The sequence below is a fragment of the Apteryx rowi genome, unplaced genomic scaffold (genome assembly GCF_003343035.1).
Source record: "Apteryx rowi isolate R43461 unplaced genomic scaffold, aptRow1 scaffold_434, whole genome shotgun sequence".
Lineage (NCBI taxonomy): Eukaryota > Metazoa > Chordata > Aves > Apterygiformes > Apterygidae > Apteryx > Apteryx rowi.
Genome location: NW_020450688.1, coordinates 392298 through 404402, shown reverse-complemented (window position 1 = coordinate 404402; position 12105 = coordinate 392298). Strand labels below are relative to the sequence as shown.

The 12105-nt window shown below is 64.7% G+C and overlaps 2 protein-coding genes across 5 annotated transcripts; both read right to left on the bottom strand.

Annotated features, from left to right (window-relative positions):
- Positions 1-1521: 1521 nt before the first annotated feature.
- On the bottom strand, positions 1522-4008 carry MTFP1 (mitochondrial fission process 1). The gene is made up of 4 exons (XM_026076613.1): positions 3766-4008; positions 2795-2922; positions 2453-2685; positions 1522-1973 (listed from the first exon to the last, which is right to left on the bottom strand). Exons 1-4 carry the CDS (start codon positions 3815-3817, stop codon positions 1898-1900), a joined length of 489 nt encoding a protein of 162 aa, XP_025932398.1. The 5' UTR covers positions 3818-4008; the 3' UTR covers positions 1522-1897.
- A 560-nt stretch (positions 4009-4568) lies between these two features.
- Positions 4569-9723, bottom strand: SEC14L2 (SEC14 like lipid binding 2). Of its 4 annotated transcripts, none has more exons than XM_026076612.1 (12): positions 9651-9723; positions 8975-9018; positions 8526-8585; positions 8239-8427; positions 7475-7570; positions 6970-7030; positions 6791-6874; positions 6145-6251; positions 5910-6049; positions 5610-5779; positions 5222-5349; positions 4569-4792 (listed from the first exon to the last, which is right to left on the bottom strand). In XM_026076612.1, exons 2-12 carry the CDS (start codon positions 8984-8986, stop codon positions 4736-4738), a joined length of 1104 nt encoding a protein of 367 aa, XP_025932397.1. In that variant the 5' UTR covers positions 8987-9018; positions 9651-9723; the 3' UTR covers positions 4569-4735. The 4 variants fall into 4 exon arrangements, with proteins under 4 accessions (XP_025932397.1, XP_025932393.1, XP_025932394.1 ...); XM_026076609.1 differs by having other exon boundaries at positions 4734-4792; positions 5686-5779; positions 9651-9687; XM_026076608.1 differs by having other exon boundaries at positions 4569-5349; positions 5686-5779; positions 9651-9687.
- Between the last annotated feature and the right edge of the window lie 2382 nt (positions 9724-12105).

Sequence of the window (12105 nt, the reverse complement as noted above, 5' to 3'; positions counted from 1 at the left end):
CAGGGACACAATCAGGTCTGTAAGGGCCATTTCCTTGCTGCAGAGTTCCCAGGAGAGGGGATGTTCCATCAGAAGATGGTTGGGCCTCTGCTGGTGCAGAAGGAGGAAACCCCATGGTATGAAGGTGCGTGAACAGTCCTTGCTCTGCTGAGCTGTGGGGCCAGATGGCCCTGCACTTCTGTGGTCCCTATGCCCTGCTGACCTGGTTCAGAGGGGTCTGGAGCTCTGGCTTTTGATGCTGTGATGGCTTCTCAGCCTGGGAGTGAGCACTTGCTTCCTCCCAAGACCAGGAAGCCTAGGAGGTGCAATTCCATCCTCCTCAGTGCAATCTCTGAAACCTCTCTTCTTCCTCCAGCACCATGCCGCACAGTGAAGAGGCTCCTGCTGGCCAGTGTCGCATTTGTGGGCAGTGCTCTCGTAGCAGCTGGCCTTGTGGGAGGCCTCCTTGTCCTCGGCTTGGCTGTGTCCCGCTTGCACAAGCACAGCAGAAGGCCCCGGCTGCTGAAGACAAGAAGGCACTATCCCTACCACGCAGAGCTGCAGACTGTGGTGGGGGCCCTCGTTGTCTCTGAAGGGTCAGAGAAACAGCAGGAGTCCAATATAGATTATTCCAGCCTGAAGCATGGCACAGCTTGAGATTGGATACCCTTGTTCCTCCCCAATACAAGTTATTTTCTCTAAAGCTTGTCCTGCATCTAATTCTCCCTTGCAGGAAGGAGGAAGCTCCCAGAGGCTAGAGGGAGCTGTGACTGGCAGCCTCACCCAGGGGTAAGGCATGACAGTGACATGTCCTCTAGACCATCTGGCTCTGGTGGCATGTCCCAGTGTCCCCAGCCTGTGATGCATAGCCCAAAAGTGAATGCTGTAGGAACTGGTGGCTCCAGGCTGGAGCAGTGCTGGGACTAGCCTGCTCTGGAGAACCAGGGTTGTAAAAGGCAGCACTTGAGCTGGTCAGAAGTGGTGGCAGCTCCTAGATCTCTGTCCCCAGGGTCTCCTGTAAGTCTGCTAACAGGGGTTGAGGAGGGTAGCAGCATCCCTGGTGGCTCTGGGGCATGGAGGGGGTCCCAGCTGGGGCTGTGTTTAAGAGAAATGGGTGCAGGGTCCTGCTGCTGGGTGTTTGGGTCCCAGGCTGGGACATCTGGCTCCTTGTGCAAGGACACTGCATGGGGACCTCCTGGTGCTGCACAGGGAGATGCACCACCTGAAGGCTGTGGAGGGTTCCTGGCTGCAGCTGCTCTCTTGGAGGCTGGGACTGTGGCCAGGAGGAAGGTGGTGGGAGCAGCGCTGCAGTGGCTGTCACAGCATGGGCAGCTGGGTGCATCCATGCAGAAAAAGGAGACGTGTGCTCGGAGCTGGGGTTGGCCCTGGGCCCAGCATGCAGCAACTCCTCTCCCCTGCCTGCCTCTCCTAAGGGCTGAGGCTCGTGCCTTCAGCTTTCCCTGTGAGGGGACACAGGCAGCAGGTCCTGCTGGTGCTGGCAGCACTTCAGTGCCCTAAACAACACACACAGCCAGAGCAGGGTCAGATTTGAAATGGTTTATTAGGACCAGTCTGTGAGTGGAGAGTCAATTGGTGCTGGTAGAGCAAAACAGTCTGATGGGGCTGTGTCCTGAGGATGGTTTCACAGTGAACGGATTTCAGCAGCCTAAATCTTCAAAGTGCCTTGGTTTCCTACCAGTCCTGGGGCTGGGGCTGGGGCTGGCCTGGCTCTGCTGGGAGTCCCTGGCGCTGCTGGCTCGGTGCAGATCCTGCTGGAAAGCCCTGAACATGCCGAGGCAGTGCCGGCATGTCGCAGCCCCTCCAGGAGCCGGTCCTGCTGGGGGTGGATGGTGCGGGGTTGGTGCTGGTGCACAGGGAGGAAGGGTGCCGCTAGCCTCTTAAGTTGCTCTGAGGCAGCTCAGGATGAGGATGGGGGCTCTCCCTCTGTGTCATAGAGCTTGCGAACACTGGAGTCCATGAGGAAATCCACAGTCCTGCAGAGGGGAGAGAGCAGGATGAGCTGGGACTCACGGAGGGATGGCACAGCTGGGAGCTGCCCCTGGGAGCTGGGGTCTGTCCCACATCTGTCTCATACCTCTGCTTTGCTCTCACCCTAGCAATCCCAAGATACCCCCATCTCAGCTCCCAACTGCTCCTCTTCCTTCCCAGGCTTTTGGGGTGGGGGGGGGGGCATGTCCTGGCCAGACCTGGAGCAAAGCCTTGTTTGTCCTCCCCAGGCACCATCACAGCAGTGAGAAACAGCATTGAACCCCTGCCACCCCATGTGTCACCAAGACCAGACCCTGTGATGGGCTAAGCTGGGTCCCTGCGGAGCAGAAATGCTCTGTCCTTCATGCCCTGCCTGCACAGGGCAGGCAGATGGGCCGGGGTCTGAGCACAGCCGAGCTTGTCCGCAGCAGAGGCAGCAGCCCTGTCCCACCCCTCAGTGCACCGGGCCGGGCACAGCGCTTGCCTGTCGATGGGCTTGACAATGAAGGGGATGGCGGAGAGCCCCAGTGCCGTGGTCGTCCACTTGCGGATGGGAAGCGGCCAGCGGGTCAGCGAGCCCAGGAGGTAGAGGGAGGCAGCGCAGATGCGGTTGATGGTGAAGCCGGGGATGGCCACGGAGGCCAGGCTTTGCCACACAAAGGTGTCCACCACAGCCACCCCCACCTGCGTCGTCTTCCCGGGGTTGTGTGCATGGGCCTGGGGGGCACAGAGAGCATGGGATGAGGCCGAGGGAGGGTGCTGCTGGCAGGGACCCAGGGCCACCGCCGCGGAGGGGAAGGGGCATGGTACCAGCCGGGACACTCACCACCGCCGCTTTCTTGCCCTTGTCGATGGCATCTGCTGTCACGTAGACTGTCGCCACGCCATAGCTGGCCCAGACCACCGAGACGGGCACGATGGCACGGAAGGACTCTCCCACCTCATTGGCATAACCTGGGGGCCAGGACGGGTCAGGGGGGCTGGGGCACGCTGGACACCCCTCCAGCAAAAGGAAGCTGGATCTGCTCCAGGGTCCCCAGTTGGCTTGTCAAGCACCAGCTTTGGCCCCTACATCTTGGCAGGCAGCTTCCCGCACGAGGGGGTCCGGCCAGGCTCCGTGCCCCCGCTGCAACAGCCAGGTGCCACTGGGGCAGGAGGCAGGCAGGTCCCAGCCATGGGGTGATGGGGGTAGGGAGAGGCCCCCCCCCCCGGGCCTGATCCTGCAGGAGGGCTGGGCTGCAGCAGCCCCGGAGCCCTGCCCTGGCCGGCCGGCGGGATGGGACAGGGACAGCCAGGTCACCTTGGATCCACTGCCATCAGCGAGTCGCCTGTCCCCGCGCGGCAACGATGACACCGAGGGACAGCTGTGCCCAGGCGGAACGGCCGGGGATCCCTGCCGGGGGGCAGCGCCAGCGCCGGGGCTCGGCTCGTCCCGCACAGCCCGGGCACGGCATCCCCGGGTCGCGGTGCCCCGTCCCGCACAACCCGGGCGCTGTGTCCCCGCGGTCGCGGTGCCCCGTCCCGCACAGCCCGGGCACGGTGTCTCCGGGTCGCGGTGCCCCGTCCCGCACAGCCCGGGCACGGTGTCCCCGGGCCAGGGGCTCCCCTCCCGCACAGCCCGGGCACGGCGTCCCCGGGTCGCGGTGCCCCGTCCCGCACAACCCGGGCGCGGTGTCCCTGCGGTCGCGGTCCCCCGTCCCGCACAGCCCGGGCACGGCGTCCCCGGATCGCGGTGCCCCGTCCCGCACGTGCCAGTGCCCTGTGCTGGTGCCCGGTGCCGGTGCGCGCGGCGCTCACCCAGGTAGCGGACCCACGTGTCCCTGTAGAGGTCGGGCTCCACCGCCCCCATAGCGCGCTCCCGCCGCCGCGGCCCCAGTGTAGCGCCGCCGACCCCGCCCAGGGAGCGTCGGCGAAGTGAGCCGCACGCCCCGTCTCTCACGGCCCCGCCGGCTGCCCGCGCCGCGCCCTGCCGCTTTTCGCGCGCCGCGCTGCCGGGAATTGGCAGACGATCCCCGAACGCAGGTAGGCATCTTCGCTGCTCTTCCGCCCTATAAAAAGATGGCGGCGGCGACGCGGGTCCTGGCAGTCACGTGACCCGCGAAGCTCTACGCAATGCATGTGTGCGTAACGCGCCGGTCCTGCTATTGCAGCCGCGCTAATGGCCGCGCCACGGGGATGCCAACGCAATGCTTGCGTCAGCGGGGCGAGTCACGTGGGGCATCGAGGGCCCAGGGAACCTCGGCGCGTCAGAGAGGCTGGGCCACATCGGGGGCTGGGGGCACAGCAGGGGCCGGTTATGGAGGTGGGGACACAGCAGAGACGGTTATGGGGCTGGGGCACAGCAGGCACCTGTTATTGAGCTGGGGGCACAGCAAGGGCTGGCTATGGGGCTGGGGACACAGCAGGAGATGGTTATAGGGCTGGGGATACAGCAGGGTCCAGTTATGGGGCTGGGCCACAGCAGGGGCCGCTTGTGGAGCTGGGGCACAGCAGGGGCCAGCGATGGAGGTGGAGGCATGGCCAGGCCTCGTTATGGGGCTAGGGTCCGCACGCCCCAGCCCCAGAGAGCAGGCGAGACATGGCTCTGTCCATCCCTTTACTCCCGCTGCATCCCCCACGGGGCCCTCCTGGCTTGCATGAGAGACACGTGGGTCACTGCCCACCAGCCCCAGCACCCCATCTGCCCCTCCTTGGCCACATGTCCTGGGGGAAGCGAGCCCCCGGCTTTGTCCTCCCTGCGGCCCTCCAGGGTGGAGTGGGGTCTCCTTCATTCGCTGGTGCTGTCCTCAGGGTGCAGAGAGCTGCTGTTTGGGACTGCTGCACCCTAAAAAAAGTGCAGGGTGCTTGTGTGCGTGCTTCAGGTGGCCCCGCTCAGTGCATGGAGGGGAAGGTCCCTGCCCAGGCCATGGGGTGCAAAGCCCTGGGCTGGTGTGAGGGGCAGGCTCGGCCCTGCTTGACTCTGTGGGGCCCCACCAGCATGGGGCAAGGAGGCAGCAGCTGACCCAGCGGGGCTGACCAAAGTCCCCCTTGCCCCCCAGCAAGGAGGTGGCAAGGTCAACATCAACGCCGGCCCCAGGCAGGGCACCCAGCAGAGCTGCCCCTGCCCCCTCAGGCCCCTTACACAGGGTCCCCTCCAGGCAGGGTGACAGGGGGCACGATGGGCCCCCGTGCTGGGGGGCCAGAGCGCGGGGCTGGGGAAGCCAGGAGGGTAAGGCACCAGGCACAGGCGTTAGGGGCTGTTAGTGAGGGCCACCTCGCTCATCTTGTCCCCCAGTTTCTGGATCTGCTCCTCCGAGGTCTTGTCCGGCAGCAGGACCTCCACTGTGTAGCTGACCTTCTTGGCATGGATGTAGCTGTAGGTGTTGTCAAAGCGCAGCACATCTGCAGGCAGGAGGGGTTGGAGTGTCAGGGGAGTTGGCTCAGCACCCCAACCCCACAGCGGGGAGCCTCATGCCCTGCTGGCAAAACCCGCTTGAGCCCCCACGTCAGCCACTCGCCCCCCTCTGCCCCTCTGGCTCTTTACAGGGGGATTTGCAGGGTGCAGGTTTGCTCTGCAGCCACCCTGCATCTCCCACCCGTGGCTCACGTAGCAGGGTGCAAGGTCACACTGCTGCCCCGGCAGGATCAGCAGGGACACTCACAGATCCCAGGTGCCGAGCAGGTGAGGGAGCCATCCTCAGGCACCATGTGCGAGTTGTAGCGCTGATTTGGGTAGACCTCAGTCATGTCACCAGCTCGCTGCCGCTCCCCGATCTTTGTCTTCAGGTACACCCCGAACCCCACGTCAGCCCCCTCTGACTTGAACTGCCACCTGCCAAAAAGAGGCAGACAGTGTCATGTCCTGCCACTGGGGCTGGCACCCTCTTCCGGGTCCTCATCACCCCAATTCCCCATTTTGCCAGGGTGCCCCCACTGTGGGGTCAGCCCGGCCGCCCACTCACCTGAGGACACAGCCAGGGAAGAGGATCTCGTACTCGACCTGGTGGGACGAACCCCGGTTCACCACCACCGTGTGCTCGTACTGCTGCATCAGCTGGTCCCGCACGTAGTACTTCTGGGGCACATCCCCACCGTAGTTAATCTGGAAGGGGTCGGAGCCAGCAGTGACCATGGGGCACTGTGGGCCCCCTGCCCTCGCTGGGGAGGGCTCGCAGGGTGGTGGGGATCTCCTCCTACCTTGCTCGGGCACTTGGGGTTCCCATCAGGGTCCGTGAGGGTGCCCCCGTACTCCACAGGGATCTGCTCGGGGTCAATATATTTCTGCAAGACCTCCTTCCAGTTGGCTAGCGAGGCAGAGGACAGCAGGTTGGGGGGCTTCCTGGAGGGTCATAACCCACAGGGGAGCCCTTGGCCCAGCCAAAGGGTCTTCACTTGGGCCAGTCCCTAGGGACACCCCCAGGGTTGGCCCAACAAAGCCCCAGGTGGGCGAAGGCAAACAGGGAGGATGCACTCTGCTTTCAGCTTACGTCCGCCCCACTGTGGCTGGCTCTGCCCCCAGCTGGGGGCCACTGGGGCTGGGGGACAGGGCAGTCCTCCCACGGCTTCCTCCTCTCCCACCCACCACAGTCGAGGAAGGAGCCACAAGTCTCACACACCTCAGAAACCATCATGTTCGGCCACCTCCCAAGAGCCCCAATGGTTGAAGGCTCCACTCGCCCCTGTTGGGACGCTCCAGGCCAGTGGGGATGGTGGGCTGGATACAGCCCCAGGGGATCCCCACAGAGTCTGGGAGCAGCCCATAGGTCTCCTCCCTGCCCTCCAGCCCAAGGAGGAGCCAGGGCAGCCCTGGGGACACATACAGCAGGGCCTGAGCACAACTCACATCCCAGCACCACGACCTTCTTGCGGGTGTCCTCGCTCAGGAAGTGCTTGATGAGGTTGTAGGCCACTGGGAAGATCTTGGGAGCTAGGGAGCAGAAGCTGAGTGTTACAGCAGTGGCAACCCAGAAACATGGGTTTTTGGGGTGCGTGGTCCAGCTCTGCCCCCGGGGCTGAACTCACCTTTCACGATAAACAGGCGCTTCAGGGATTCAGGGTAATTCTCTTCGAACATGGATAGGAGCTGCGAGACGCAGAGAGCTTTATTCAATGGGAAACCCAATGCTCTCCCTCCAGTCCCGAAACCCCCTGCCCCACTCCCCATTTGGGCTCTGCCAGGGGCATGCAGAGGAGTACAGGACAGCACACAGGACACCCCAAGCTCCAGGGACCCTCCAAAGGCCTCCATAGCCAGCAGCACTGTGCAATGATGCCCCGGGCACAGCTGCCCTCAGGGTTGTCTGCACCTGGCCAGGCTCCTGTGAGGATCTGCTCTTTCATCAGCCCTCGGGGCCATGAGTCAGACCAGATCCCCAAGTCAACACCACACCAGCTCAAGGACAACAAGGGAGGAGGTTTTGACCCCAGCAGCATGTCCATCCCTCTCTCCCACGGGGAGATGTGCCGGAGACGCCCAGAGCGGAGGTGAGCCCTGCTGGGGGGGCAGGGACACCAGTGAGCCCCTCACCTCTCCGTATGTGTCCACAGCTGGCTTCCAGAGGTGCTTCAAGCCCAGGCCCTCGCAGTCATAAACCATCAGCACCACCTCAATCTTCCTGCCCAGCTGGGAGCAAGGGAGGACACAGGGCGTCAGGCAGAGCCCAGCCACTGCGGGGTGCCAGACCCCACGGAGAGGAAACGTGCCATGGGACAGGGCGAGCGGATGGCTGCAGGGCAGGACCCCAGCACCCCGCGGTGCTGGCTGCAGTGGGGTGGCCAGCCGCACCCGGGTCAGTGGGCAGACATGCCCCAGGTCAGCCCGTGGTTATACAGGCAGCTGGTTTGCACGGGGAAGTAGTGGTTATTGCCAAAGCACTGCTTGCAGCCCAACCCTGAGCCCAGCTGCCTGTTCCACCCACGGGTTCGCACCCAGCCCTCGTCACCTCATAGCTTCCTACCCCGCCACACTGCAAGAGCAGGACAGGCCGCCAGCAGCCATGGCATCAGGGTGGCAGGCAGGGGTTGGGGCAGCCCAAGGCCATGCCCTGGCCAGGCCAGACCCTCATGCAGCCAGAGCCTCCTCCAAAAATCAGTGCAGAGAGAAAGGCCCTCACAACGCGTGTGTGGATGGTGGGGCAGGGACACAGGGTGGGATGTGCACTGGTGGGGATGGATGGGACAGGAACCAGTGGGGACAGCAGGGCTGGATGGGACATAGACTGGCAGGGACGTGGGCTGGCGGGGCTGCCAGGGACAGGGAGGCCAGCAGGATGTGGGCGGGCAGCACCTCACCTTCTGGCTCTGCTTCTCACACTCACGCCGCAGCATCTCACAGTCGCGGAACTTGTTCTTGAGCAGGTCCTGCTTGGAGGCAGAGAAGAGCAGCCCCTTGGAGTCCAGGGGTCCAATGATGTCATACCAGATGGGGCAACCCTCCCGGTCGTAGCCGCACATGCCCCCGGACATGTATTTCCTGATCACCTGCAGGAACAGACGGGACCTCAGGGCCCGGCAGGCGTGTGGCCCTGGGGTGGCTCGTACCTCGTGGCCAGGGGATGCTCACCTTGGGGGACACTCACCTCGGGGGGCTCCCACTCAAGGATGTTATCGGCATCCATGTGCTTCCGGACCTCTGTGTGCTGCAAACACAAGGCAGAGCAAGCCGGGGTGAGGGTCCCACCATCTCCATGCTGCTGGATCCATCCTGCTCGGGCTGGTGTCGCGGATGGAGAGCACTCCAAGCCTGACTGCTCTGAACCCTCGACCGGGGTACGCAGCAGCAGGGTCTCCCTTGTCGGGAGAGGGGGGCTAGGTTCAGGGCCCCAGCACAGGGCAGTTTGTCCCCGCTTGGGCTGTCCCCACCCCCGAGGGAAACAGCAACACGAAGCAACTGGGAGCCTAACCGCAGCATGGGGCGGAGGCAGGCGGGGTTGGCGCCCTGCCGCAGCAGGAGGCTGCGGGCTGGGAGCCACGCACGGCGCTGGGGTTTCCTCCCCGAGCACATTGCAGGGCAGGTGGCCCCTCTCACCTTGCGGAGCATGGCCTCCGACTTGGGCAGGTCGAAGCAGCGTGCTGCAAGAGAGCAGAGAGGCTCAACCACGCCGCAGGGTCTGGACAGGCACCCGAAGCCCTGAGCGGGGCAAAACTGCCTCGTTCGCCCAGGAGCTCCCCACGGCCCTGCCAGACACCCAGGGGAGAGGGGCTGAGCCAGCCCCTGCCCAGGATGGGCTCCTCCACGGGTCTCACAGAATCACACACGGGGTGGCTGCAGCAGAGCCCGGGGAAACCCAGACTGTGAGCTCCGTTATCACCGAACCCACTGCCCTCGCCAATCTCGGCTCTTATCGCCTTTCTAAAGTCCAAGAGCAGCAGCCTGCCATGCACGCTGGCTCCGGGCAGCCTGCCCGCCGGCAGCCCCCGGCTCCAGCCAGGCCACAGCCCCCAGGAGCCCACGCTCCCTCCCTGCCCACACTCCCGCGGCCCTTTCGAGCTCTCTGCCTCCGCTCGCCGAGCTGAAGGGAAGCCTGAGCCCAGCGTTTCGGTAAGATGCCCCCATCCCTGTGGCTCTGGATGCCATTCCCCAATTACTCTGGGCTGGCATTTCCAGCATGCCGGGATGCTGGCTGCACACCTTATCCGTGGGTGCTGGGCTTCCCAGCCCCCCTCTCGGCTCCGGCCCCCACCGTGCCCTCCCTGCGCGTTACCTCGGAGCCATTTCAAGAGGAAATAGTCGTCCTGGGAGGGGAGGGAGGGGAGCACGTCCTTGAGGTTCTCCCGAAACTGCGGGGAGAAGAGGGACAGCCGGTCAGTGCCCAGACCCCCACTCATGCCCCCATGGGCTCTTCCCACCACGCAAAAGCCCCAAGGCCTGAGGTTTGCCCCCTGCCGGAAACAATGGCTGGGCTTCAGGAGAGAAGGGGTGTCCCGTGCTGCACCCGTGAGGCCAGTGGAGCAAGTGCAGGTGTGATGAGCAGGGTGGTCTCTGCTCTCCTCCCTGGCAGCTGACTGTCCCCAGGCCAGCTGCTGAGCATGGCCCAGGGTGTCCCCAAGCCAGCCCCTTGCGCAAGGGGTCAGGGGTCCCTCAGGGCACGGGGACAGCTCTGAGCGGCTGCAGCATGCAGCCCCCTGACCCAGGTCGCCGTCACCAGATAATGCAGGGTGCAAATCTCCCTGTGCCGTACCGGTCAGGGGCCTTCCCTTAATGAGGCCGATTATGTCCATCTGAATTTAGGTGTAATTAAACCCCGGATTATCTTCTTCACCCTGAGAAAAACAACACTGCTGCGAGGGAGCGCGGCAGGCTGGCGCTGCGGGTTTCCCGGCTCACCTTTCTCGCTCGCCCTCAAAGGAATTGCATCAGGGAGGTTTCAGCAACGTGCCAAATCGCGCCCACTGCAAAGGAGGTTTCCTGCTCTACCAGCCACCCCAGCAGCCGTGGGCAGCACCTGCCAAGCCCACACACCTGTGTCGGGGGGGTGAGGGACCTGTCCCAAAGTGGGTCACGTCCAACGTCAAGGGGAGGCGATGTGCCATCAGCGCCCAGGGTTCATTGCCCGTGGCACAGGATGGAGTTTGGTTGGCTTTGAAAACAAATGATAAGATAAAGTTTCTGAAGTTGCCCTCTCATCGGGATTAAACTGCACAGGGAAAGATAAACCCTCAGGTGCCAGCCATAAACGGATAAAGGTGGGATCAGGCGAATTTGCTCTCTCCAGTGACCTTGCTACTCTCCGGGCCCCAGCTTTCAAGTCCAGCAGGGGATTCCCAACATGTCCAGGCCCAGGGGAGCTCTGCATCTCCAGCACAACAGCCTGGGCATTTTGGACAGCTGTCCTCCAGCTAAGAAACCACCCAGAAAAGGGGGAACTGGTGTCAGCCCAGATATTCCAGCCTCCAGTGGGCTCAGCACCCCTGCCCAGGTCAGGAAAGCAATGGAGCGAGCCACCCCCGACACCGGGACCTGGGCAGAGACGGCTGGTCCCCCCGGGACGCTCAGCCCCTGAGGACACGGCCCACGCCTGCGCCGTCCTGGCAGCTCCCCACACCAGCCTGGCGGCRATCCCTTGAGCCGGGCGTGCTCTGGGAAAGCTGCCACAGCCCTGACAAAGCTCCGGCTGCAGGTTTCCCCGGAGCACCGGGGTCAGCGACTCATCAGGCGGGCGGGCAGCGCGGGGTGGCCAGTGGTGAGCAGGCCTCTCCCCGTGCCCACGTCCCCTGGGTGCCTGCTGCCAGGCTGGCGCCCCCAGGGAAGAAGGCTTTCCTCCCTCTTCCTCACGCTGGAGACGCGCACAGAAGCCAGCAGAGACAGGAAGAGCCGTGGGGGCGTGCGGAGGGCAGGGAAGCGGCCAGAGATAGCTGCACGTGTTCAGCAGTGATGGCCACATCAGTGCGGTTGAGGGGTCAGCACCGTCCCGCTGGTCCCATCACCCACCGGAGATCTCCACTCGGCAAAACACAGCCAGGGTGGGAATGGTGCGGGGCCAGGGCCCCACAGGGAGCCACCGGGAGCTTCATGTGGGCAAGCATCACCCACGCCGGTGCCACACGCTCGCTCCGTGTGGGGCAGAAGTGCAGCACCCCAGCAGCGCCCACGTCCCCACCAGCGCGGAGGCACGGGACCGGCCCTGTCCATCCGAGCGTGCAGGCCGCGCCGGGGCGGGGAGTGGCCCTGCTCTCGTGCCTCCGGCAGCCACCTCCGCCCCGCGGCGCCCAGCCAGGCGCTTCCTGCTGTCGCCCTGCCAGGACGCTCTGCAGGAGGCCGGAGAGGTGGCGGCGAGGCGGGAGCGCAGCACGAGACGGGGCGCGCCGGGAGAGGCCGAGTGGGCAGGCGGCTGCACGGGATGTGCCGGAGCCAAAAGAGCAGCGGATGGAGAAGAAAATAAAGGCGGCTCTGCCCCGGGCTGGGAGGGGGCAGCCCAGGGACGGGACAAGGGAGGGTGGCGGGAGTGTCGGACAAGCAGGCCGGGCCGCGGGGCCGAGCGGAGCGGCGATCCCCGAGCCCCACGCGCGACGCCCGGCACCGCCATCCAGAGCCATCGCACCGCGGCGGCGAGGGGAAGGCCAGGGCGCGAGGCGCCTAGTTCCTGCGCTCCGGGGCGGCCACGGAGCGGACACCTGCGCCAGCCCCCACGGGCGGGCCCCGGGATGCCGGGCGGCCCC